Below are 27,055 nucleotides of genomic sequence, written 5' to 3'. Positions count from 1 at the left end.
ACAGCATGCGCTGCAGCATGGATGTCAAGTCAGTGATCTCAAGTTTAGGTTTTGTAGTGTACCGTCCAACAAATCATGTCGATGGATATAACAACATTTTGTTATATCTTATAAACTTAGTGAAATATAAAAACGTTAATGAAAAGGATTCTTAAAATGAAGCGCTAAGGCAACCATTTTTGGATATTATTATTATTAGGATATTCAGAGTGTTTGACCTCCTTGTACTTCTCATAAGACCCAGCGGAGGTGTTGACAATGATTCGTTTGAATGTAGACCCATTGAACCTTTTTAACAGATGTCAACAACAGATGTCAACAACTAAGTAGGGCATGGTATTTGCTGTTGGTCAACCAACTCTTCCCAATTATTTGGCAGCGTTAGTAACAGCTTCTGCATTTAAATACTGATTCCACTGAGAGAATTGTATAAGCAAGATAAATTAAAACTGTGATTTATAAGTTACTCTAAATAAGCTAAGTTAAGTCAGAAGTAATTAAAATGATTTTATTGTTTTTCTATATTCAATGATACCAGTATTTCAATATGTTTGAGACTGACTAGCTGATGAATTGTTGTACGTTTAACATACTTTTTATCAAAAGTATAGCCTACTAATTTCTGTCAAAGTGAAGCTTTTCAGAAAAACCCTAAAAACATGATTACATAATCAGAGACAGGAGTAGCTTTCCTTGTGTCATAGAAGGTAGACTCTCAAAACTCACCACGAGGAAGCTATGAACAATCCTAATCATATCAGTCTATGTATGTATGCCACTTTAACTGGAGGTTCTGAGACATAAGCAAACGTAACACATCCTAGTGTCATAAAAACAAATCTGTGTCGTCTGGTTGACTTTCCGAGTGATACCTTCTTAGTATGCTCAGTGCCCCTCGGTATGTATTCGTCGGTTACCTCGTTGTGCAGTAGTGGGTCACTGTGCAATTATGTAACGCTAGGGTTGCAAAGAGAGTGAATTTAACTGGTAACTGTCTAACTTTACCAGTAAACTTTTGGAATTTTGGAAACTCAAGGATTTAATGTAATTAATAAAATGTAAAATATATAAAATCACAAATGAAGACTATTTAATATAAAAAAATTGAATAACAAAGATGTAAAACAGTCTCCTAAATACAGCCCTTCAACTTAGTGAATAACGTTGCCGTTAAATATGGTTTTCAGCATGAAATATATTTTATATTTTTTTTACACGCTTTTATTTATTTTGATCTGTCAATATGCGTTTGTTGTAAATGTTTTGGCAACAAACTGGAGAAGTTGTGAAAAAAAGTACATAGTTGGAAGAGTTGCAGTTAATTGAAAATATTTTTTTCATAAATTACGCGATTTTGTCTTGAATCATGTAGTATATCTACAAGAAACTTGTGGACAATATGGACATAGATATAACGATTAAGAAACATTAATGAATATTTTATATGAATACATTTTTTAAAACGTTATTTAAGTATAAAGTACTAAAGTTACCATAGATGACCTGTTAATTACCAAAATTACAAAAAATTCCAGTGACGCCTAAAATGACATACCCAACTGCCTGTAGCTCAGGACCGGAAGCAAGGATATGCATATTCTTGATACCGTTTGAAAGGAAACACTTTGAAGTGTGTGGAATGTGAAATTAATGTAGGAGAATATAACACATTAGATCTGGTAAAAGATAAATACAAATACGTTTATTTGACCCAAGTTAAACAATTTAAAGGCAATGCTACCAAATACTAATTGAGTGTATGTAAACTTCTGACCAACTGGGAATGTGATGAAATAAAAGCTGAAATAAATAATTCTCCCTACTATTACTATTATTCTGACATTTCACATTCTTAAAATAAAGTGCTGATCCTAACTGACCTAAGACAGGGGATTTTTACTAGGATTAAATGTCAGGAATTGTGAAAAACTGAGTTTAAATGTATTTGGCTGAGGTGTATGTAAACTTCCAACTTCAACTGTATCATTGATTTCATTTCAATGTTGTTTGAGGTGCTTTGTGTATCACCACATTTGCTTGAGATGATTTTACTGCTCATTGCATCCAAGTTGCTTGACATAGCCATTTCAAAGAGTTGTCAGTAAACCCAAGCTCAATAATATAAGCTCTCCACCCACTCAGCCTCTCTTTTCATACTTCCTGGTAGTTATATATATATATTACACATTTTTAACACATTTTTGGGGTAGGCACAAAACTACAGTCTTCCTTCGTATTTCCATTGATTATTTTAAACCGGTACCGGTTACCTTCAGACGAGTCCTGTGACACTTGTAGGGGTCATAGAGCAAAACGGGGAACACCATTGTGTTTGTCAGAATATCCCCTTTCCACAGTAGGGTCACATTAGTTTGGTTGCTACAGATGTTTTAATGAGAAGACTGATTTTCTGGATGTCTTATGGTCTGACGAACAAAGCTCTAGCTCTGCCACCTTTCACCGCAGATGTGGAAGTACAACATCTGCGGATGCAGAGGATTGAGACGCATCCAATGCAAAAAACGATATCTAACTTAAACTGACGGATGTTGATGGGGATTTTTTAAATTATGTTACTTAGAATGATGCACCAATTTTTCATTTGATATCGAGATTATATCGTTTTTTAATATATTGCTACCGTGTGAATGTAGACTTTTCTGTTCACTTCCACCACTCCAGTCCAGACAACTGCTTGCTGGTTGTCTATTGAGCCAGGTGTGAATGTTGTGACAGCCCAAACCTACCCAACTGTTGCCAAGTTGACAGCCTGTGAGAATGTCTGTGAGAGGGTGTTGCACATGCAGGAATAGTCTTGTTTGGAACTCTCTTTCTTATTGGTCTATTAACTAATTTACCGTCTGGTAAATTAATTAATAGGCTGACCATAGGCTGACCAAAACAGGTAGGAATTTCAGGCACTAAAAGGGCATTATCATTCTTTTCACAATATCACAATATTATTCCAACCTTATATTGTGGTAATGTATATAAAACACAGGAAAATCACGTTTTTGATTGCACTGGGCCTTAACAGGGAGACTAAACCGATATCACGAGATGCCTTGCTCAAATCGATATCAAACAATATCGATATCATATTAAATGATCGGTATTGGTGTCAACCAATACTTCTAAGTGTTATTCAATCATGTTATTATATATATTTATGACAGACAATTATTTGCCACTGTGTTTAACAGAAATAAGGTTAAGGCCATGTGAAATGCCCATAATTGCCCATATTTGTTCAATGCCCATAATTGAAATGCCATATGGTGCACTTTAAGTGTGGGTGAAGCATTTCTCAACACGCCTGGTGACATATCCTTTTACCATTAGTTAACTCTCCTGTCGCTCTGGCTCTAGGACTGGGAATAGTGACCCAGTTTCCAGCCAACGTGTCCCCCACCTGTTACACTGTCCCAAATGCACACTATTCCCTATATTTCACTTACTTTAGTAGTGCACTATATAGAGAATAAGGTGCCATTTGGGACAGAGCTTGACACATACCAACTCAGTGGCCTTGTGGTTAGTGTCCACACTGAGATTGGAAGGTTTAGAGTTTCATCACCGGCCGGCCGCATCATACCAAAGACTGAAAAAACAGGTCTTGTTTCATCTCTGTTTGGCAGTAAGGCCTTACGATAGACTAGCGTCCTTTCCAGGGGGTATACATCAAGCTGCCTCATGCTGCAGAGACAGGAGATAGGCACCTGCTTCTATGAGTTGTTCTGGCCCACATAAACTAAGGCTACTGAGACTGCCAGTGTAATGGGTGGGGGCAAGGACATGTTGGCTGGACACCGCGTCACTATTCTCAGCCCCAAAGTAGGAGAGGCCACTGCTAGTAAGATTCCTGGTCAAGTCAACAGTGAAAACTCTCTCATTCCTGATTTTGTTTCACAACACCTTAAAGAAGGAGTGGCAAAACGTGCCTTTTTATGTAGACTGATATACTGTAGAGTGTCTTATATGTGCTGGATAGATTTTGTAGGAGATAGTGTTCCATTTTGGCTTTTCTACAAGTGTTAAGGGGTGAAAACTGACTACACCTAAATCCTGTGTTGCAGCATGAGAGTATTTTACAGGTAAACAAATAAGATGGGTATGGTGCTGATAATTATAAAGTAGGTTCTACAAAACCCTTATAAACAAAATGCAAATAACTATGAGTCTTTATTTCTTTTTTATTTAACATCTTTATTTTCAGGGTCTTGTAGGGGGAAATTTATCTTCTGCACACCACCAGTTCAATAGATTCTGTTCTGTGACCCTTAAACTGTAAATGCACGTGTGTACATTGAAAGTATGTGGGCGGTAATGTATATGTGGTAATGTTGATTGAGAAATTAAACCTGTCACTAACATGGATCATCAGCAAGAGAAAATACTAAATTAAGATGACTTATTTGCTATCTGATACTGGTGCGTTGCTGGGTTAATGTCACGTCCTGACCAGTAAAGGGGTTATTTGTTATTGTAGTTTGGTCAGGACGTGACAGGGGGGTGTTTGTTTTATGTGGTTCGGGGTTTGTTGCGATATGTGTTTATGTAGAGGGGTGTTTGTTTAGAGTATTCCGGGGTTTTGGTTATGTTCTATGTTTTGTATTTCCGAGGTATTCAGTGGGGGTGGACAGGTTAGGGGGGGGACTAAGGCCAGAGCCTGAGCCACCTCCACAGTAGGAGGTTTGGGGATGGGGGTTGTAGCACGGGAACCGTCGGTGACGGCAGCCACCCTCCCTTCCCTCCCTTTAGTTTGGGGGGTTTATTTTAGTGTTTAATTTTGGTGTGAGGTGCATCCGGGGTCTGCACCTTTGGGGGGGGTACTGTCACGTCCTGACCAGTAAAGGGGTTATTTGTTATTGTAGTTTGGTCCGGACGTGGCAGGGGGGTGTTTGTTTTATGTGGTTCGGGGTTTGTTGGGATATGTGTTTATGTAGAGGGGTGTTTGTTTAGAGTATTCCGGGGTTATGTTCTATGTTTTGTATTTCTATGATCTGTCTATGTTGTGTATTTCTTTGTGTTGGCCTGGTATGGCTCTCAATCAGGAACAGCTGTACATCGTTGTTGCTGATTGGGAGTCATACTTAGGTAGCCCTGTTTTCACATGTCCCTGGTGGGAAGTTGTTTTTGCATAGCTGTGTGTGTAGCCTGCAATACTGTGCGTTCGATCGTTTTCTTGTTTTGTTTTGTTCAGTGTTCAACTAAAGTTACGATGAGCACTCAACCCGCTGCACCTTGGTCCATTACGTACGACAACCGTTACAGATAAAATGTCCAGCTCCTGTCAGAAATATTTTCCAATATATCTTATAAGCAATTATAGGATTAGTATAGACATTATATAATACAAACCCCATTGCCAATGTAACTCTGTCATAGTTGAACCAGACTTCTCAGAACCAAAAATTGTTCCACTCAATGAAAACTTGTTTTATCATATTTTATTCTCCATGATTTCAGCCTGTATGATCAAAATGTAAATGCTTTTAAAATAAAATGGTCTATAATGTTTACATTATAAAAAACAATGAACACTTGTTTAAGGGAGGATGGTGGGTGGGGCAGGGGCAGCTTGACAACTAAAATAACATTCTGCATTCTTCTGACATCTAGCAAATATTCACACAATATTTCTTGACCCACAGACACAAACATAAAAAGTGCCACCCTGGGCAAGAGTGCAAGGACGTCAGGTGTCCGTTATTTCTTCTCACTAATGTATCAACACACTAGGACGTGACTAGAGTCTATTTCCCCAGGTCGTTGCTGTAAATGAGAATGTTTTCTCAGTCAACTTACTTGGTTAAATAATTGTAAAAATAAATAAAAGCCTCATTTATACCTGGTGCTAACATGAATCCTTTGTCCTGATCTTGTCCACATTATGATTGTGCCCACATTTTCAGATATGCACCTACACATTAAAAGGTGTCTCTTATTTGTCCACTGTGTCAGCATTGTGACCAGTTTCTGGTCCCTCCCTGTATCCTAAATTATTTGATGGCTATTCTTTCAAAATAACATGTATTTATTTTAAGACACCAGTGCTGGCTCCTCAGAGGAGGAAGTGTAGGACCATCCTACTCAGTGAATTTCAGGAAAAAATGTAAATGGTGACACATTAAAAAAGTTATCCTTTTTAGATAAAACTACACAAAATATATCCACTTCACCAAATAACTGATTAAAACACACTGTTTTGAAACGAAAGTCTACAGTAGCCTCAACAGCACCCTCTAGGGTAGCACCAATGTAGCCGGTGTAGCCAGAGGACATCCTCCTCTGGGTACATTGACTTCAATACAAAACCTAGGAGGCTCATGGTTCTCACCCCTTCCATAGACATACACAGTAATTATGACAACTTGTGGAGGACAGAGCTCTTGCACCAACTGCCATGTAGTCCATCCAATCATCAAAGGATCAGATAATTAATCTAGCACTGAAAGTATAAGCTATAGCTAGCTAGCACTGCAGTGCATAAAGTGTGGTGAATAGTTGACTCAAAGTGAGAGAAAGACAATTGTTAAACAGTTTTGAACAAATTAATTTCTTCAAAAATTAAAGAGAAGCAGCAGAGAGAAATAGATGTTTTTGTATTTTTTTCTTAGTTTACCTTTCACTTAACAACCTGACTCAAACAGAGAGGAATGATATTCATGTCAGCTAGCTGGCTAAGGCTATCCAACACTGCAACTCTTCCAAGTCAAGGTAAGCTTTCGGTTTTATTAATTTATTGCTACCGGGGCCCGCCGGTGTAACTGCTAAACTGCTTGCTGTACACTGTACTGCGTGATTGTACACATGGATTGGATTTTGGGTTTATGGTGCTTTCCAGACCATTGGTAACTCGGAAAAGAACGGGGTGAAATCAGGACGTCCGTGATCTTCAGGTTGGAAAGTGAGAGCTCTAGAAAGATGCCAGAGTTTCCAGCTTGGAATTCCGAGTTGGATGACCGTTTAAAACTATTTTTCCCCATTCTGAGATAATTTCCAGTTGTCTTGAACACACTGAAGTTGGAAGCCAGAGATTTCCGAGTTCCCAGTTGTTTTGAACACGGCAAGTCTAACGCATTAGTTTTAGTTTGTTGACTGTGATGTTAGCTAATATGGTGATAACGATGTAGACTGAGTAGCAGTCAGTGGTTAAGGTATGTGTCACGCTCGTCGCAGTGAATGGACCAAGGCGCAGTGGGTCGAGTGCTCATCTTAACTTTATTAGTGAACACTAAATAAACAAAACAAGAACCGAACTAACAGTCTTGCAGGCTAGACACAGCAGTGCTAAGAACAACCTCCCACAATTCCCAAAACAAACATACTCCTAATTATAGGACCTTCAATCAGAGTCAACGATAAACAGCTGCCTCCAATTGAATGCCCAAATCCCAATACCTAAACATAGAAATAAACACCCTAGAATCGACATAGAAATATACAATATAGAACTAAACCAAAACCCCGGAATACAGTCAGGTGTCTAAACTGTTCATCAAAAGAACACCAAAACACACAGGTAAAAGTAAAAAAAACTATGATTTTTAATTGTATTTTTATAACAAACACAAATTCAATAAATAATGTGAAAATACTGTACTTTCAAAGATTCAGATTGTTACCATATGATTAGCTAACCTTAGAACTGCACCCCCGGGACTGATCTCCACTTCATACATTATAGGTGCATCCCAAATGGCACCCTATTCCCAGGAACCATAGGGTTGTGGTCAAAAGTAGTAAGCTGTATAAGGAATAGGGTGCCATTTTGGATGTACACAGATGCAGGATCTTCATTTGAGACAGTTTGCTACAGCAGGACAATAATCCTGCAGCAACAGGAAATGTGAATTAGAATTAACAGACATTTTTGTAGGGGTTGATAAATCTTTCGTTATGGAACATTTCTAAGTGGAAATTACAAACTTCAGAAGCCTTTTTAAACCTCAAATACTTTACAAGTTTTACATTTCCTGCACTGCAACAGGGTGATCAAATTAAGTATCTACATCTGTAGGTGTGCGTCTCAGATGTGCTCTTGTGTATAGTCACTCCCCTACAGATTAGCCTTCGCGTACCTACACTCTTAAAAATAGAGGCGTAAATTTGAACCAAATAAGGTAATTGAGAGCAATGCCATAGGGGAACGATTTTAGAGTCTCTGAAGATCCATAAAGGAGATGGTTCTCTGAAGAACCATACAAAATTTCAAAACCAGAAATCTTTCGGCCCTGCTGTAGGGTTTTAAGCCTTATTTGCATAATTCCCAGAGGGCCTTTTGAGTCAATTTTAGAGTTACCAGTACCACCCATGACTTTGTTTGCTAGTGACAGAGACACGGTTGTTGCATTCACTTGTTTTCAGTCCTGTGGCCTTCACCAAGTAAGATCATAAGTGAACATGTAGTCATTAAAGTTATATTCTTTAAGACAATACGTATTTCAGTGGCCTAAAGCTCATAGTTTACAGGTAACACCAGGCCTCCAAGTCACATTATACTGGCTTGCAAAGTGATGTGTAATTGCTATAGGAATCCAGGCAGAGTGGGGATATCCAACATTTGGCATTTGTATCCACCCGCAGCCTTCACTATGAATGACTGCTAGGTAAGACTATGATTTGAGACTACCATAAACATCTAAACTGGAACAACGATTTCAGTAACGGGTGCAATAAATCCATGTAACAGATGAAGTCGGAAGTTTACATACACTTAGGTTGGAGTCATTAAAACTTGTTTTTCAACCACTCCACACATTTCTTGTTAACAAACTATAGTTTTGGCAAGTCGGTTAGGACATCTACTTTGTGAATGACACAAGTCATTTTTCCAACAATTGTTTACAGACAGATTATTTGAATGTATCACAATTCCAGTGGGCCAGAAGTTTACACACACTAAATTGACTGTGCCTTTAAACAGCTTAGAAAATTCCAGAAAAGGATGTCATGGCTTTAGAAGCTTTTGATAGGCTAATTGACATCATTTGAGTCAATTGGAGGTGTACCTGTGGATGTATTTCAAGGCCTACCTTCAAACTCAGTGCCTCTTTGCTTGACATCATGAGAAAATGAAACGAAATCAGCCAAGACCTCAGAAAAAAGTTGTAGACCTCCACAAGTCTGGTTCATCCTTGGGAGCAATTTCCAAACGCCTGAAGGTACCACGTTCATCTGTACAAACAATAGTACGCAAGTATAAACACCATGGGACCACGCAGCGGTCATACCGAGCAGGAAGGAGAGGAGTTCTGTCTCCTAGAAATGAACGTACTTTGGCGCGAAAAGTGCAAATCAATCCCAGAACAACAGCAAAGGACCTTGTGAAGATGCTGGAGGAAATAGGTACAAAAGTATCTATATCCACAGTAAAACGAGTTCTATATCAACATAACCTGAAAGGCCGCTCAGCAAGGAAGAAGCCACTGCTCCAAAACCGCCATAAAAAAGCCAGACTACAGTTTTCAACTGCACATGGGGACCAAGATGATACTTTTTGGAGGAATGTCCTCTGGTCTGATGAAACAAAAATAGAACTGTTTGGCTATAATGACCATTGTTATGTTTGGAGGAAAAAGGGGAACGCTTGCAAGCCGAAGAACACCTTCCCAACCGCGAAGCATGTGGGTGGCAGCATCATGTTGGCATCATGAGAAGGAAAATTATGTGAATATATTGAAGCAACATCAGTCAGGAAGCTTGGTTGCAAATGGGATCTTCCAAATGGACAATGACCCCAAGCATACTTCCAAAGTTGTGGCAAAATGGCTTAAGGACAACAAAGTCAAGGTATTGGAGTGGCCATCACAAAGCCCTAACCTCAATCCTATAGAACATTTGTGGGCAGAACTGAAAAAGCATGTGCGAGCAAAGAGGCCTACAAACCTGACTCAGTTACACCAGCTCTGTCAGGAGGAATGGGCCAAAATTCACCCAACTTATTGTGGGAAGCTTGTGGAAGGCTACCCAAAATGTTTGACACAAGTTAAACAATTTAAAGGCAATCTACCAAATACTAATTCAGTGTATGTAAACTTCTGACCCACTGGGAATGTGATTAAATAAAAGTTGAAATAAATCACTCTCTCTACTATTATTCTGACATTTCACATTCTTAAAATAAAGTGGTGATCCTAACTGACCTAAAACAGGGAATTTTTAAATATATTTGGCTAAGGTGTATGTAAACTTCCGACTTCAACTGTATATTTGACTAGCATAAAATTCATTAATCAATGTACATGCAAAAACACATTTTTCAAAATTTGCTACATATAATTTCTGCCTAAACAATTGTACTTTTTTTCCAGCCAAACTCAGGCTTCACATTAGAACAATTAAAATATAATATAAAAATATAATATAAATATAATATATTTTTTAATGCATTTTAGAACATTGTCAGAGGATCCTTAAGGTTTAGCAGACTAGCAGGATGTTGCCCTAGCATGTAAAGATCAATAAGGTTGACTAAACCAACAGTGTGTACTATATGAGAGGGTAGCTCTCAAACAGCAATAGCATCAATCAGTCTTGTGTGTTTCTGACAGCAGAAGCAGCAACAGTAGAGTCATGGCTCAGCATGTGCTCAGTGAGCTGAGAGGCACACTGAAAAGCCTTGTCACACTTCACACATACAAAGATCCTCCCGGCACACGTCTGCTCCTGGTGGCGCTTCAGAGCAGCTGTGCGGCTGAAGGACCTGCTGCAGCCTGTGCAGTTGAAGGGCTTCTCTCCGGTATGGACGCACTGGTGACGGACCAAGCGAGACACCATGGCGAACGCCACCCTGCACTGGGAGCATTTGTGGGGGCGGATGCCGCTGTGCACGGCCTGGTGCTCCAGCAGGTTGGAGGACTTGGTGAAGGATTTGGAGCAGAACAGGCAGGTGTAGGGTCTCACCCCGGTGTGCACCATCTGGTGCTCTGCCATGCGGCTGGCCACGGCAAAGGCTTTCCCACAAACGGAACAGCAGAAGGGCCGCTCGCCCAGATGGGTTCGCTCGTGGCGGAGCAGGGACAGCGGCTTGTTGAAGGTCTTGCCGCACTGCGTACATGGAAAGGGTTTGTTGTTGGTGTGCATGTTGCGCTCGTGCTTCCGCAGGTCTGAGGAGCGCACAAAGTCCTTGCCGCAGGTCTCGCACACGTATGGCTTCTCTCCGGTGTGTGTGCGGATGTGCTTGCGGTAATCGGAGGACCAGATGTAGGTCTTGTCACAGAAGGGGCAGTGGTATGGTCTCTCTCCGGTGTGCAGGCGCTTGTGCTGCTGAAGCGTGCCCTGGTGGGAATAGGCCTTGCCGCATAGGTCACACACATGAGCCTTCAGGCCACTATGAGTATCCAGATGACTCTGCAGATTGCTGGACTTCTTAAAGGCCCAGTTGCAGTGAGTGCACTTATAGGGCCGGTTCTCTGTGTCTCCCTCTACTCCACGTTTCTTCATGGCAGTAAAGACTATAGGCACCTTATTCTTCTCACAGGCATCAATCATGGCCACAGCCTTGTTTAATGGAGGGGGAATTACTAGTGATACTCCACTCTTCCCATTTCCCTTTTTCCCACACACATCAAAAATCTCATGCACATCACAACACACATCAGACAGAGCCTCGTTGGGTTTGGGTCTGATCTCTCTCACCAGACGCAGCTTCAGATCGGAAGGATTCCCGCTACACACTTTCCTCTGCAGTCTCCTTTTAGAAACCTTCTTGATGTTGCCTTCCTCTTGTTGTGACGAGTCTGAGTAGACCCCATACACGCCAGTAGAAACTCTTCCATTGGGAAAATTATGTTCAATGGCCGTGGGTGAACCTGGAGGACTACAGAGGTCCTGATAGGTAGACAGTCTCTTGTCTTCTCCAGAGTTGAGTTCAGTAAACTTCTCAGCTATAGTCCAGGTAGGTGTTTGTGGGTTTAAATAAATCATCCCAGTGAAGCTACTACCTGAGAGGGAGTCGGTATCGTCATTATCAGATGCGTTAGAGTCACTTTCCACTTTGTAAGCAGTGCTGACTGTTACATTCTCTGAGGGCACGTGGGAAACGTAATGCATTTTGTTCATTACGTGTTTCCTGATACTTCTCTTTGAAATGTACATTTTATCAACAAACCTGTCGGAGGTCCATGAAGGCATTCCTTCAGCCATATTGGATATTATAGAGGTGGTGAATGTGGTTTGAGGTTGAGCTCACCTTCTTGGCAGTGCCTGGAAGAAAAACACAAAAACAAATACAGTGTTCTATTTATCACAGTGAAGACAAATGTACTTTTCAAACAATAACGCTATATTTCCAAAGCTTTCACAATATTGTTATTGAGTGCATCACATGCAAAATGTGTGTTTAGTAAGTGTTATAAAACATCTATTAATGCTTTTAAAGCATCTATGAAGGGTTTATTAAAGTTTTAGTGCTCCTGGGAAAACTGCCACAATACAAAGGTGAAGAGACAAGCAGTTTGTGTGCGCCTCATTACAGGCTCTGAAACATCTGAATCCCAATAACCTGTGTTGTGTGTTGGGGATCCAGAGGGCAGACGTAAAAGGGGGAGGCCCAAGACATTGTGGCGAAAAATAATCGAGACAGAGCTCCAACAACATCACCAGAGCTGGGGCACGGTGGAGAAGACGGCCAAAGACAGACAGAAATAGAGAGCCTTTGTTGCTGCCCTATGCGACAGGGATGAGTGAGTGAGTGTGTCAAAATCAAATCAAATCAAATCTGGGGTGGGGGGGTCAATGCAAATTTGATTAGCTGTTCAGGAGTCGAATGGCTTGGGGGTAGAAGCTGTTAAGAAGCTTTTTGGACCTAGACTTGGTACCCCGGTACGGCTTACCGTGCTGTAGCAGAGAGAACAGTCTATGACTAGGGTGGCTGGAGTCTGGCAATCTCTGATTGTCACCAGATTGTAAGCGTTGCGGAGGTCCAGTTTGGTGAAGAATTGGGTCCCATGGGCCAACTCCAAGGCGGCGGACATCAGGGGTAGGCGGGTAACGATTCTTAATTGTAATCCTGTTCAGCCCTCTAATCGATGCAGGGACGCAGACCTCCATCCTTCTTTCCCACGAAGAAGAAGCCTGCACCAGCTGGAGATATAGAGGAGCGAATAAAACCGGTCTCCAGCGACTCCTGGATGTAATTGTCCATGACTGCTGCTTCAGGGGTTGAGAAGGAGAATAGACGGCCCCGGGGAGGTGTGGAGTTGGAGTTCTATGGCGCAGTCATATGGACTATGAGGAGGGAGGTGGCGGGTTGCATCTTACTGAAGGCCTCCCGGAGGTCGAAGTACTCGGGAGGGAGAGCGGAAAAGTCTTGGTCTTCAATGGATGCCGGGGAACCCGGCGAGGCTCTTGGTAAGGGTCTTAGGCATCTTGTCTGGCAGTTCTTACCCCAGTCTAGTAGGTGTCCCGTGGACCAGGAGAAGAGTGGGTTATGTAGCACTAGCCATGAGTACCCTAGGATAAGGGGGTTCTTGGGAGCAGTGATCAAAAATAAACTAAGTCTCTCTGAATGGTTCACCCCAACCTGCAGTAGAATGGGCTTGGTCTGATATTCCACCTGGCAGGAACTGATGGGGCGTCCATCGAGGGCTTGAATCTGCAGAGAGATGGGACATTTCACGCAGGGGATTTGTAATTCTCTGGCGAAGTCTTGATCAATGAAATGATCTGCGGCCCCGGAGTCCACGAAGGCTTAAATGTGGTGCTAACGATTGTCCCAATGGAGGGTTGCGGGTAGTGTCAGATGGTGACCGGGTAGCTGGGGTGTAACTGGACAGCTCGTCAGGGTCTCCCCTTGTCCTGGTGAGCCCCGGTGTTTCCCGTCAACTTTGGGCATGTAGAATGGAGATGGCTGAGACCTCCGCAATTGAGGCAGTTGCCGTCGCGCATGCGCATGTCACGTTCTTGTGGGCTCAGATGTGTGCGTCCCAGCTGCCTGGGCTCCTCAATGCTGGGCTTGGGGGACTTGGGGTGCTCCGGAAACCGGGATACGGGGGTGGTGTCAAAAAGGCGCTGTCTCACACATTCTTGGATGCGGTTGTCAACCCTGATGGCCAGCATTATCATGGACTCAGGGTCCTCTCCCAGTTCCCGATTGGCCAGTTCATCCTTGATTGAGATAGACAGACCCTGGTGGAAAGCAGTGACAAGTGACTCAGTATTCCACCCACTCTCGGCGGTGAGGGTGCGGAACTCAATGGCGAAGTCAGCCACTGGTCTGGCCCCTTGCCGGAGGTTGAACAGTCGGCTTGCCGTTTCTCGTCCGCTGACTGGGTGGTTGTTGCTGCTCGGCACACTCGTCACAGCTCAGCAGTGAAGGCTAATATGGAGCTGCAGTAAGGTGGCTGCTGTTCCTAATACGCCATTGCCCACACCAGGGCTTTGCCCAAGAGCAGAGAGATGATGCAGGCGACCATGGCCCTGATAGGTTTGGAATGAGGAGGACTGTAGCTCGAACACCAGAGAGCACTGAGTGAAGAACCCCTTGCATCCTCTCGGGTGACCGTCATACAGCTCAGGGGCTGGAATCTTGGGATTCTCTGAAGGAATTACGACGACCCCTGTAGCACTGGGCAATGAGACTTGGGCATTGGCTCCTCCTGGTTTGGGACATGGAGGGTCTCTGATATTTGGGAGAGTTGTTCTTGCTGCCGCCCCAGCAGTGCTCCTTGGTGGGTTAAAGCATTCTGGATCTGGGTGATCTCTGCTGGATCAATGTTGGGGCAGAAGCTTGCTGTGACGTAGTAAGGTTGGACCCAGGTGCAGAGAAGAGACCAGACGAGGAATCAGTGGTTAAGGATAAACATAATACTTTACTGAGAAACGGTAGCCGCAGGATCACAGTACACTTGAAAAAACAACAAACACGGTACACAATTCGAGCTTTTGCAAAGGACCACAGTAAATAGGACACACCTGAGTGTCGTTAATGTCTCTAGGACGGTCTCTGCCGCCCTCTGGTGACAGGTGGAACCATGACACATTTAACTCGTCTGGTAGGCTCATGTTACTGGGCAGCTCGCGGCTGAGCTTCCCTTTGTAGTTCGTAATAGCTTGTAAGCCCTGCCACATCCGACGAGCGTTGGAGCCGGTGTAGTAGGATTCAATCTTAGCCCTGTATTGACGCTTTGCCTGTTTGATGGTTCGTCGGAGTGCATAGCAGGATTATAAGCATCCGGGTTAGAGTCCCGCTCCTTGAAAGCAGCAGCTCTACCCTTTAGTTCAATGCGGATGTTGCCTGTAATACATGGCTTCTGGTTGGGATATGTACGTACGGTCACTGTGGGGACGACGTCATCGATGCACTTATTGATGAAGCCAGTGACTGATGTGGTGTACTCCTCAATGCCATCGGAAGAATCCCGGAACATATTCCAGTCTGTGCTAGCAAAACTGTCTTGTAGCTTAGCATCTGCTTCATCTGACCACTTTCTTATTGACTGAGTCGCTGGTGCTTCCTGCTTTAGTTTTTGCTTGTAAGCAGGAATCAGGAGGATAGAATTATGGTCAAATTTGCCAAATGGAGAGCGAGGGAGAGTTTTGTACGAATCTCTGTGTGTGGAGTAAAGGTGGTCTAGAGTTGCTTTCCCTCTGGTTGCAGACTTAACATGCTGATAGAAATTAGGTACAACTGATTTGAGTTTCCCTGCATTAAAGTCCCCGGCCACTAGGAGCACCGCCTCTGGATGAGCATTTTCCTGTTTGCTTATGGCCGTATACAGCTCATTGAGTGCAATCTTAGTGCCAGCATCGGTCTGAGGTGGTATATAAACAGCTATGAAAAATATAGATGTAAACTCTCTTGGTAAATAGTGTGGTCTACAACTCATCATGAGATAATCTCCCAAGCAAAACCTCAAGACTTCTTTAGATTTCATGCACTAGCTGTTGTTTACAAATATACATAGGCCACCGCCCCCTGTCTTACCAGAGGCCACTGTTCTATCCTGCCGAAAAAGCTGTATGTTAATCATGTCATTGTTCAGCCACGACTCGGTGAAACATAAGATATTACAGATTTTAATGTCCCGTTGGTAGGATATACGTGCTCGTAGTTTGTCTGTTTTATTATTGATTGATTGTACGTTGGCTAATAGGATCGATGGTAAAGGTAGAATACCCTCTTGGGTGACGGATCCTTACAAGGCACACGGACCGCCGTCCTTACAAGGCACACGGACCGCCGTCCACGATATCTCTATATCAAATGACGGGGATGAGGACCTTGTCGGGAGTAAATCCTTCCCGTCCGACTCGTTGAAGAAGAAGAATTCCTCCAGTACGGGGTGAGTAATCGCAGCCCTGATATCAATAAGCTCTTTTCGGTCATAAGACATGGTGGTGGAAACATTAAGTACAAAATAAGTTACAAATAACACGAAAAAACATACACAATAGCACAATTGGTTACGGGATTTTAAAATGGTGGCCACACAATAGCACAATTGGTTACGGGATTTTAAAATGGTGGCCATCTACTTTTCAGGTGGTGTCTGTGCCTCGTTTTAGGTTGGAAAAATCAAAACATGGCGGCGTTTCCTTATCAATCTCACTGGAATAAAGACCTCCATCCCTGTCATTTGAAAGAGATTGAAAGAGATTCTGATAAAACTTCACATCTCAAAATAGGACTACTTAATGTTGGATCCCTCACTTCCAAGGCAGTCAAAGTCAATTAACTAATCACTGATCATAAACTCGTTGTGATTGGCCTGACTGAAACATGGCTTAAGCCTGATGAATTAAAGTTAAAGGAGGCTTCTCCTCCTGGTTACACTAGTGACCATATCCCCAGCATATCCCTGCGGAGGTGTTGCTAACATTTGACCTCAAATTTGAATGTATGAAAAAAAACTGGTGTTTTAGTATTTTGAGGTTCTGGTCATACAATCTATGCAGCATACCCAATCACTTTTTATAGCCACTGTTTACAGGCCTCCCGGGCCGTATACAGAATTCCTCACTGAGTTCCCTGAATTCCTATCGGAACTCATAGTCATCGCAGATAATAGTCACATTTTTGGTGACTTCAATATTCACAAGGAGAAGCCCACAGGCCCACTCCAAAAAGCTTTTGGAGCCATCATTGACTCAGTGGGTTTTATTCAACATGTCTCCGGACCTACATTACACATTGCCACAATCATAATCTGGATGTAGTTTTGTCCCGTGGAATAGATATTGTGGATCACCATCTTATCACGTTTGCAATCACAAAAAATTATCTGTTTAGACCCCAACCAAGGATTATCAAAAACTGCGCTACTTATTCTCAGACAACCCAATGATTGCAAGATGTCCTTCCAGACTCCCTCCACCTACCCAAAGACATCGGAGTAAACCTAACCAAAGACCTAAACTTAACCTTGCGTAATACTCTATCAAATCAAATCAAATTGTATTTGTCACATGTGCCGAATACAACAGGTGTATACCGTACAGTGAAATGCTTACTTACAAGCCCTTAACCAACAATGCAGTTTTAAGAAAATACCTACAAAAAAGTAAGAGATAAGAATAACAAATAATTAAAGAGCAGCAGTAACAATAGCAGGGCTATTGACATGTGTACTGGTACAGAGTCAATCTTTCAGTGTTGACACATTGTCTAGATTCGTTTGCACTGCTAAAAACACACAATAAATGTGTCACAAGAAACTATCTCCCTAGCCTGTTGGGGCTAGGGGGCAGCATTGAGAATTTTGGAAAAAATATGTGCCCATTTTTAACTGCCTCCTACACCAACTCAGAAGCTAGAATATGCATATTATTGTTCAGGTTTGGATAGAAAACACCCTAAAGTTTCTAAAACTGTTTGAATGGTGTCTGTGAGTATAACATAACTCCTATGGCAGGCAAAAACCTGACAAGGTTTCATGCAGGAAGTGGCCTGTCTGACAAGGAGTCGTGCGTCTTGCATCTGTTTATTGAAGAGTAAGGATCTTAGCTGTAATGTGACAATTCCTAGGGCTCCAATAGGCTCTCAGAACCCAGGAAAAACCTGAACGATGACGAGGCGGCCTCTGGCTGAAACAGATTATCGCCTTTGCCAAGTGGCCGATCAGAGGGTCATTGAATGAGGCGCGTGCACGGTTCGCCCCCGTGGAGAAATTTCATTCGGCTGTTTAGGCTCATTGCAGATTCCCGGTCGGAATATTATCGCTTTTCTACGAGATAAATGGCATAAAAATTGGTTTTAAACAGCGGTTGACATGCTTCGAAGTACGGTAATGGAATATTTAGAATTTTTTTGTCACGTAATGCGCCATGCTCGTGGCCGTGATTTGCCTTTGGGATAGTGTCTAGAACGCAAGAACAAAACGTCGCTGATGGAACATAACGATGGATTATTTGGGACCAAACCTACATTTGTTATTGAAGTAGAAGTCCTGGGAGTGCATTCTGACGAAGAACAGGAAAGGTAATAACATTTTTCTTATAGGAAATGTGATTTTGGTGAAGGCTAATCTTGCTGGGTGTCTAAATAGCTAGCCCGTGATGGCTGGGCTATGTACTTAGAATATTGCAAAATGTGCTTCATCCGAAAAGCTATTTTAAAATCGGACATATCGAGTGCATAGAGGAGTAATGTATCTATAATTCTTAAAATAATTGTTATGCTTTTTGTGAACGTTTATCGTGAGTAATTTAGCAAACTGTTAGTAAATTCCCCGGAAGTTTGCGGGGGTATGCTTTTTCTGAACGTCACATGCTAATGTAAAAAGCTGTTTTTTTATATAAATATGAACTTGATTGAACAGACATGCATGTATTGTATAACATAATGTCCTAGGTGTGTCATCTGATGAAGATCATAAAATGTTAGTGCTGCATTTAGCTGTGGTTTAGGTTTTTGTGACATTCTATGCTAGCTTGAAAAATGGGTGTCTGATTATTTCTGGCTGGGCACTCTCCTGACATAATCTAATGTTTTGCTTTCGTTGTAAAGCCTTTTTGAAATCGGACAGTGTGGTTAGATTAAGGAGAGTCTTGTCTTTAAATAGCTGTAAAATAGTCATATGTTTGAGAAATTTAAGTAATAGTATTTCAAACAATTCAAAAATCGCGCCACTGGATTCAGGTGGCTGTTACGTAGGTGGGACGAATTCGTCCCACCTGCGCCAGAGAGGCTAGTATACAAAAAAATACCTGAGCCCTGTAGCAAGCTTCCAGAAAATTGGAACGGAAATGGTGCTCCACCAAATTGGAAGTCTTCTGACTAGCTTGGAAAGACAGTAGCGTTCACTATCGAAAAGCCCTCACTGCTGCCCAATCAGCCTATTTTTCCAACCTGATAGTCATTCGGGAAAAACAATGTCAACATTCAATGCTATGCAGACGACACACAGCTGTACATTACAATGAAACATAGTGAAGCCCCAAAACTGCCTACCCTGGAAGCCTGTGGCTCAGACATAAGGAAGTGGATGGCAGAAAATCTTTTACTTTTAAACTCAGACAAAACAGACATGCCAGTTCTAGGTCCCAAGAAACAAATAGATCTGCTGTCAGATCTAAAAATGAATCTTGATGGTTGTACTGTCGTCTCAAATAAAACTGCGAAGGACCTTGGCGTTACTCGAATCCCTGATCTCTCCTTCGACATATCAAAAACATACCCAAAATATTTCAAGAGCAAACTTATTTAATCTTCGTAACATTGCAAAAAACTAACTTTTTGTCCACATTTGATGCAGAAAAGCGAATCCATGCTTTTGTCACTTTAAGGTTAGACTGCTGCAATGCTCTACTCTCCAGGTACCCGGAAAAGGCAATAAATAAACTTCAGCTGGTGCTAAATACGGCTGCTAAAATCTTGACTAGAACCAAACAATGTGATCACATTACCCAGTGCTAGCCTCTCTACACTGGCTTCCTTTTAAGGCTAAGGCTGATTTCAAGGTTTTTCTGCTAACCTACAAAGCATTACATGGACTTGCTACCTATCTCGCCGATTTGGTTATGCTGTACATACCTACACGTAAGCTACTGTCACAAGAAGCAGGCCTCCGTATTGTTCCTAGAATTTCTAAGCAAACAGCTGGAGGCAGGGTTTTCAACTATAGAGTTCAATTTTTATGGAATGGTCTGCCGATCCATGTGAGAGACGCAGACTCTGTCTCAACCTTTAAGTCTTTACTGAAGATTAAGCTCTTCAGTAGGTGCTATGGTTAGGTGTAGTCTGGTCCAGGGGTGCGACGGTGAACGGCAAGGCACTGGAGTGACGAACCACCCTTGCTGTCTCAGCGTGTCGGATCCCCTATCTCCACTGGAATTCTCTGCCTCTGACCATACTACGGGGCTGAATCACTGGCTTGCTCACGCTCTTCCTTCCTTCCTGGCCTCGGGCTCATGCGGTGGGGTGATCTTTGTGGACTAGGGGCGACAGGTAGCCTAGTGGTTAGAGCGTTGGGCCAGTAACCAAAAGGTTGCTCGATCGAATCCCCGAGCTGACAAGGTCAGTTAACCCACTGTTCTTAGGCTATCATTGTAAATAAGAATTTGTTCTTAAACTGAATTGCCTAGTTAAATTTAAAAAAAATGTTTTTTAAATATCCTCAGCCTTGTCTCAGGGTAGTAAGTTAGTGGCCTGTTGATATCCCTTTAATGGTGTGGGGGCTGTGCAGGTCATATCCTGTCTGGTTGTCCCTGTCCAGGGTAACTTTGAATGCTCGGCTATGAAAAGCTAACTGACATTAACTCCCAAGGTGTTGACCATCTACCACCACTGTGATTATTATTTGACCCTGCTCGTCTTCTATGAATGTTTGAACATCTTGAAGAACTATTTGGCCTTAATGGCCATGTAGGAATGTTTGAAAAACAGGTAGTGCTGAATCCAGACCTTAACCCTTTTCTCTCCAATATTCTCCTAATTCTGAGATATTTGGATGACATTTTCGTGATCTATACAGGCACCCAGGAAGAACTTTTGGAATTCCATGCTTATCTTAACTCTATGAAAGAACACCTTCACTTCACCATTAACTATGACCTATCACAAATCAGTTTTCTTGATGTGATGGTTATTAAAGGACAAAACCTCCCTCTCTACAGATCTCTATAGGAAACCTACGGACAGGAACACCCTCCTTAGAGGTGACAGCTTTCATCCACGTCCACTTATTAAAAGTCTCCCTATAAGTCAATTCAGTCGTATCAGAAGAATATGCAGCTCTGATGCTTCTTATCAGAAACAGACCACGGACCTCACACAAAGGTTTAAGGAAACGGGGTACAAAGACAGTTGGGTAAAACATGCCAATGATTGTTTTGAAGGACTAACACAGTTGGAAAGCCTACAACCAAAAGTCAAAGAAAAAGCAGAGCATGTCCAATCATGCTTTACCCAATACTCACCATTGGGGAAGGCATTTAAGGACATTATCAGGAAGCACTGTTACATTACTGATACTGACCCACAATTGAAACCCATTTTTAAATATCCCCCACGTGTTTTTTTTTTTTCAAACATGAGAGATATTGTGGTTAAATCTGATTACCCACCAGAGAAAAGGGAAACTTTTTTGCACAATGTTCCGGAGGGTAATTACAAATGTGGCCAATGTGCTCAAAGCAGCTTTACGTACAAATACCACTCATTTACCCACCCCCTCACAGGACAAAGATTTAAGATCAAGGGCCTGATTACCTGCATGTCCTTGTTGTCTTACCTAGGGAAACTCGTAGAAGCCTTAAGACACGGATCAGTGAGCACCGCAGCAATATACGGACAGGTGAGACAAAATAAAATCAGGTTTCTGCTCATTTTGTACAAGCTGGACATCTTATTAGTTCTCTGAGATACATTGGAATAGAAATGGTCAAGATGTCACGCAGGGGAGGGGACATTGAGAGGAAACATCTTCAAAGGGAATCTTTCTGGATCCACAGGCCCAAAACACTGTCTCCTCTTGGCCTTAATGAGGAGTTTGACTTGAAACCGTTTTTATAGTTTCAATATGTCTAAATTGTGTTTTATTTAATCCTAATTGAATATTGTATGTGCATGTATATTACTGCAAATAGTGATCACATCCTCTTTGTGTGATCATATATTTTGATACATTGAATGTTAATAGTGTGAAACTATGTTTACCTCCTGTTTCAGGAAGTGATGTCACGGAGTAATGCCCCTATATATAGGACCTTCCACCCCCACCTGGGATATGGATGCCAGATGAAAACCTAAGGGTCGAAACGTTGTTGTAAATAAATATCACCTGGGAGCATGAGCAGCAGTGTGCAGCATTTTCCTTTCTGTTTTCCATGAGTTTGCCTACAACTCCAGCACCTGCGGAAAGTACCTGGATGTGTGTATGTTCTTCAGCTTTTGTACTTAATGGCCATGTATTCTTATAATCTCCACCCGGCACAACCAGAAGAGGACTGGCCCCCCATCAGAGCCTGGTTCCTCTCTAGATTTTTTTCTAGGTTCCAGCCTTTCTAGGGAGTTCTTCCTAGCCACTGTGCTTCTACATCTGCATTGCATGCTCTCTTTGGTTTTATGCTCGGTTTCTGTATAAGCACTTTGTGACAACTGCCGATTTGATTGATTGATTGATTGATTGATTGATTGGTGTAGGCCTACAAGTGACCAAGGAATTACAACCGGTGTAAAAATGCAATATCACATTTGAATATAAACAGGTTTTAAGTCATAATAAATCATTAATAAATGTGCAAGAAATTGTGACAAAAACAAGTCCATATTAGGTTACTAGTTATCACCTCCTAATGGTTTGACTCTAGGGGGTTAAGAGAATAAAACAGAAATGTGTGGAATTTGCATTTATGTTGTCTAGGAACCAAACTCTTCAAATATAATTTTGGATGCGGACGGTATTTCAAATATTTTCAGACAGATCCGAGGCCCCTGGCCATTGAATGGGATTCGACCCTGGATCCAACGGTTAAATACATAATGTGGGATCTGACCTGGTCGGACCCCAGGTCAGATCTCCGGTATTGTCACGTCCTGATCAGTAAAAAGGGTAATTTGCCATAGTAGAATGGTCAGGGCGTGGCAGGGGGGTTGTTTTGTGTGTGTTGTTTTTTTTTGGTTCTAGGGGAATTTGTTCTAGTTTTCTATTTCTATGTTTCGTTTTCCATGTTTGGCCGAGTATGGTTTCCAATCAGAGGCAGGTGTCTTTCGTGGTCTCTGATTGGAAGCCATACTTAGGCAGCCTGTTTTCCTTTGGGGTTTGTGGGTGGTTATTTTCCGTTTAGTTGTTGTCGTTTTGTTATTTTTGTAAAGTGTTCTTCATTAAAGAATCAAGAATGAGCACTAGCCACGCTGCACCTTGGTCTATTCAATACGACGCTTATGACAGGTATTCGGGTACAGGTAGCTTGACGAAGATGTTGTTGACTTGTCCTATACTCATATTTGTGGTATAAATTGGAGAAAAAAACACTTCAAAAACCCCACCTCAAACTTGCATCTCAAACAAACTTTCTATTTTCTCAGAGGATGATGTCGCATTAATATGTTTGACCAAGTTAATCTGCTCATGCTGTGTGTGTATGTGCAGTAGACTGATAGCCATAGACAATCTGCAGAAAATATTGTAGCCTAATGTTGAAAGGCTTCTGATTTATTGATTGTGAATGGCATGGATAGGTATGAAAAATATCAGGACAACTTCTGTCTTCAAGTATGCATCTTTTATTATCTATCCGGATGGTAGGCTACAATCGTGTCATGGATGACGTTTATCAATGTCACGGTTGTCGTCGGTGAAGGAGGACCAAAACGCAGCAGGTATGTGTATGCTCATCTTGCTTTTTTAATAAATACAAAATGAACACCAAAATAACAAAGAACGAACGATCAACAAAAAACAGTCTGGTAAGGCACAAGGCTAAACACAGAACAATCTCCCACAAAATACAAGACAAACACACCCAACTAATATAGGACTTCCAATCAAAGGCAACACCAAACAGCTGCCTTCAATTGGAAGTCCAACCCCAATTAACTCAACATAGAACCACACACACTAGACTAAACATAGAATACATGAAAACCAAACAGTGCCCAAAAACCCCGGAATACTTAAATCAAATGCCCCTTCAACAAACACACCACCCTGAACCACATAAAACAAATAGCCTCTGCCACGTCCTGACCAAACTACAATACTAATTAACCCTTATACTGGCCAGGACGTGACAATCAAACCCGCATCCAAACCAATCTCAGGCTGTATTGGCTAATTCTGTAGGCCCAAAGGATATCTACATGTATTTTAGAAGAAGAAAAAAAGGCTATTATAATGAGTTAGACCTGAGTTATAGAAATACCCTACCAAAATATGTCTTAACACACAGCACTCACTAGCGTCCTAAAATTACCACATAAAAATCCTCTAATGCAAAAAATATGGTCAACAGAAACAAAATGAACAGATCTCTGAAAACCTCAAAATATTCTACATCCAATTATAGCATTGTCATAGTGGGAATTGGCCTTCTAACCTAGACCTTCAAATCCCAATTGTTGGAAATAACATGGGAATGCAGATGGGAGACTCAACCTTACGTAGCCTATTCAAAGAGGGGGGGTTGTCACTTTGCCATACCCTAAATTTAGCTGAAATGACGCACCTGATATTAATAAACAGACTTCCAAACGTGGGTCAGCAGCATACTCTCTTCCTCTCTGTCGAAAAAAACGATCCCCACAAGTTATTAGAGCAGTAATAAGAAATGTTTTGCCATACCCATGGTATACGGTCTGATATACCATGGCTGTCAGCCAATCAGCATTCATGGCTCCAACCACCCAGTTTATAATTAAGCAACAAGGCAGGACGGGGTGTGGTATATGGCCAATATAACACGGCTAAGGGCTGTTCTTAACCACGACGCAATGTGGAGTGCCTGGATACAGCCCTTAGCCATGGTATTTTGGCCATATTCCACAAACCCCTGAGGTGCCTTATTGCTATTATAAACTGGTTACCAATGTTATTAGAGCAGTAAAAATACATGTTTTGTCATACCAGTGGTATTTAAAATATATGTATATATTTAACCTTTATTTAACCAGGAAGGGCTCATTGAGATTTAAAATCTCTTTTTCAAGAGTATCCTGGCCAAGATAGGCAGCACCAAGTCATTACAAAAATTACAGACAAACAACATGAAAAACTACAAGTAATCTAGTAAAAACCATAGAATTCACAAGAGTATAACAAAATCAAAAACAGAAAATTAAAAACATTGACGGGTCAATGAATCAGTCTCAAGATCATTCATCAGTGATTTAAAAATACCAATCGGGACAAGTTCTTCCAGTTTAAAAGTATTTTGTAAGGCCTTCCGAGATGATGGTGCAGAGTACATAAAAGCCGTTTTACCAAATTCAGTTCGGACATTTGGAACAGTTAGCAGGATAAAGTCCAGCGAACGAAGAGAGTACCCACCACATTTCTGAACAATAAAAATGCCCAAATAAAAAGGTAGTAAACCCAAAATGGCTTTGTAAATAAAAGTATACCAGTGACTGAGCCTACGAGTGACTAGAGAAGGCCAGCCAACCCTGGTATACAAAGTGCAGTGGTGCGTAAGGGTTTTGCAGTTTAAAATACATCTCAAAGTGCCATGGTAAAGGCTCGAACCACCCAGTTTATAATTTCAAAACCGCATTCCAGCGGTGTCTGCATTCGTAAATTGCCTCCAGTGTGTCAGAGAGTGCTCTGGGTCGTTTGTAAATTCAGAGCGTTACATTCAGAGCGTTATCAGATTGTCTGTTCGTATATTCAGAGCGCACACTGGACGCACTGGTCGAGGAGTAGGGTTGATTCGAGCGTTCTGACCTCACAACAACAGTCAAGCACCCAAGCTAACTGGCTAAAGTTGGCTAGCTTGTTTCAGTACCTACTTCCAGACACAAATGAGAGAACTTAACTCTGACCATTTCACTCGCTCTAGCAGAGTTGGTAAGGCTGTTTTGATGTTATCTAGAACGTTCGTGACTAACTGTGCTGCTGGCAATAATTTAATAACGTTTATTTTTTTTGCAGACCTTCAGGCCACTGACACCGGTCAGATTCTACCGGTAATGCACGTTGGTAAATTCATCAGTTATTCTGCGCTCTGGCACATTCAATGCTCTGATATAGGAGTAGATGGACAGAGTGAATTTACGAACGGCTGACAATCGGCAGAGTAGGTTCAAAAGGAATTTCATTCAACATTCGCGACAGACAGGTGTCGTATGGTTTTCGTCAATACAAACGGACAACATAGGAACTTTGCATCGGGTCTAACCAACAGGTTGCCCAACTCTTAGTTTGTGGTGAAACCCCGCGACAAACTTTATGACAAACTTTATAACACAGACTATATAATGCATGTTTATCGAAATGTTTCATCTGATTTTACTCCATCGTAGCCTAAAATGTATTCTGTATCTAATATTTCGCAATAATAATGTTTGCTTACACGCCACTAAAATAAACGACTATCATGACAGCAGTCAAATGCCTGATGATCCTAAAAATCACTATAATAAGATGCCTATTCAATAAGAGGCTCGGCGCCTATAGCCTGTCTATCATAAACTGTCAGAATACATGCGCATCTCTTTCTCACTAGAAAGCTTAGTCATTCATTCATAGGCTGCATTCTGCCACTTACCTCTACAACGTTCCCCTATCTCCCCCCAAGCAAACCATGAGCATACTCCTCTCAGCGTGCGAACCATATAGTAATTTAAGACATGCCAAACTCGGACTGGGCGGGGCTACTGAAAATGAACCATAATGTGAGGACAGTTTGTGCACCCTACACTAATATTAAATCATGCACCCATTTCACTATCTGTATGCCAGGCCCAGGGGTACAACTTTCACTGGGGACCGGTTTGGGACATGAGCCACACCCACATTCTGAAATTGCATTTTTGTCCTTCAAGTTCTATCATTGCACTGTTATACAAAACCCGGTGTAAGGGGTGCATACTGGCAGCAGAGGAGTCAGGTACAGGAGAGCAAAAACTGTTCACAACGGCGCAGTTTAATAATAAAAACCACCAGAAACAGAA

At 41.9% G+C, this 27,055-nt stretch overlaps 1 protein-coding gene across 3 annotated transcripts; it reads right to left on the bottom strand.

The window, feature by feature from the left end:
- Window positions 1-10,204: 10,204 nt before the first annotated feature.
- LOC115192324 (zinc finger protein 648-like) lies at window positions 10,205-26,753 on the bottom strand. Of its 3 annotated transcripts, XM_029750695.1 has the most exons (3): window positions 26,650-26,753; window positions 24,613-24,667; window positions 10,205-12,210 (listed from the first exon to the last, which is right to left on the bottom strand). In XM_029750695.1, the coding sequence occupies exon 3, from the start codon at window positions 12,148-12,150 to the stop codon at window positions 10,534-10,536; it is 1,617 nt and encodes a 538-aa protein (XP_029606555.1). In that variant the 5' UTR covers window positions 12,151-12,210; window positions 24,613-24,667; window positions 26,650-26,753; the 3' UTR covers window positions 10,205-10,533. The 3 variants fall into 3 exon arrangements, with proteins under 3 accessions (XP_029606555.1, XP_029606554.1, XP_029606556.1); XM_029750694.1 differs by lacking the exon at window positions 24,613-24,667 and having other exon boundaries at window positions 26,650-26,752; XM_029750696.1 differs by lacking the exon at window positions 26,650-26,753 and having other exon boundaries at window positions 24,613-24,738.
- Between the last annotated feature and the right edge of the window lie 302 nt (window positions 26,754-27,055).

The sequence above is a fragment of the Salmo trutta genome, chromosome 4 (assembly GCF_901001165.1).
Source record: "Salmo trutta chromosome 4, fSalTru1.1, whole genome shotgun sequence".
Classification (NCBI taxonomy): Eukaryota; Metazoa; Chordata; class Actinopteri; order Salmoniformes; family Salmonidae; genus Salmo; species Salmo trutta.
This window is presented reverse-complemented; position numbering and strand designations above follow the sequence as displayed.

Bases quoted from the DNA above. Each gene is read 5' to 3' on its own strand.
- LOC115192324 (XM_029750695.1), bottom strand. From the start codon at position 12,150: ATGGCTGAAGGAATGCCTTCATGGACCTCCGACAGGTTTGTTGATAAA.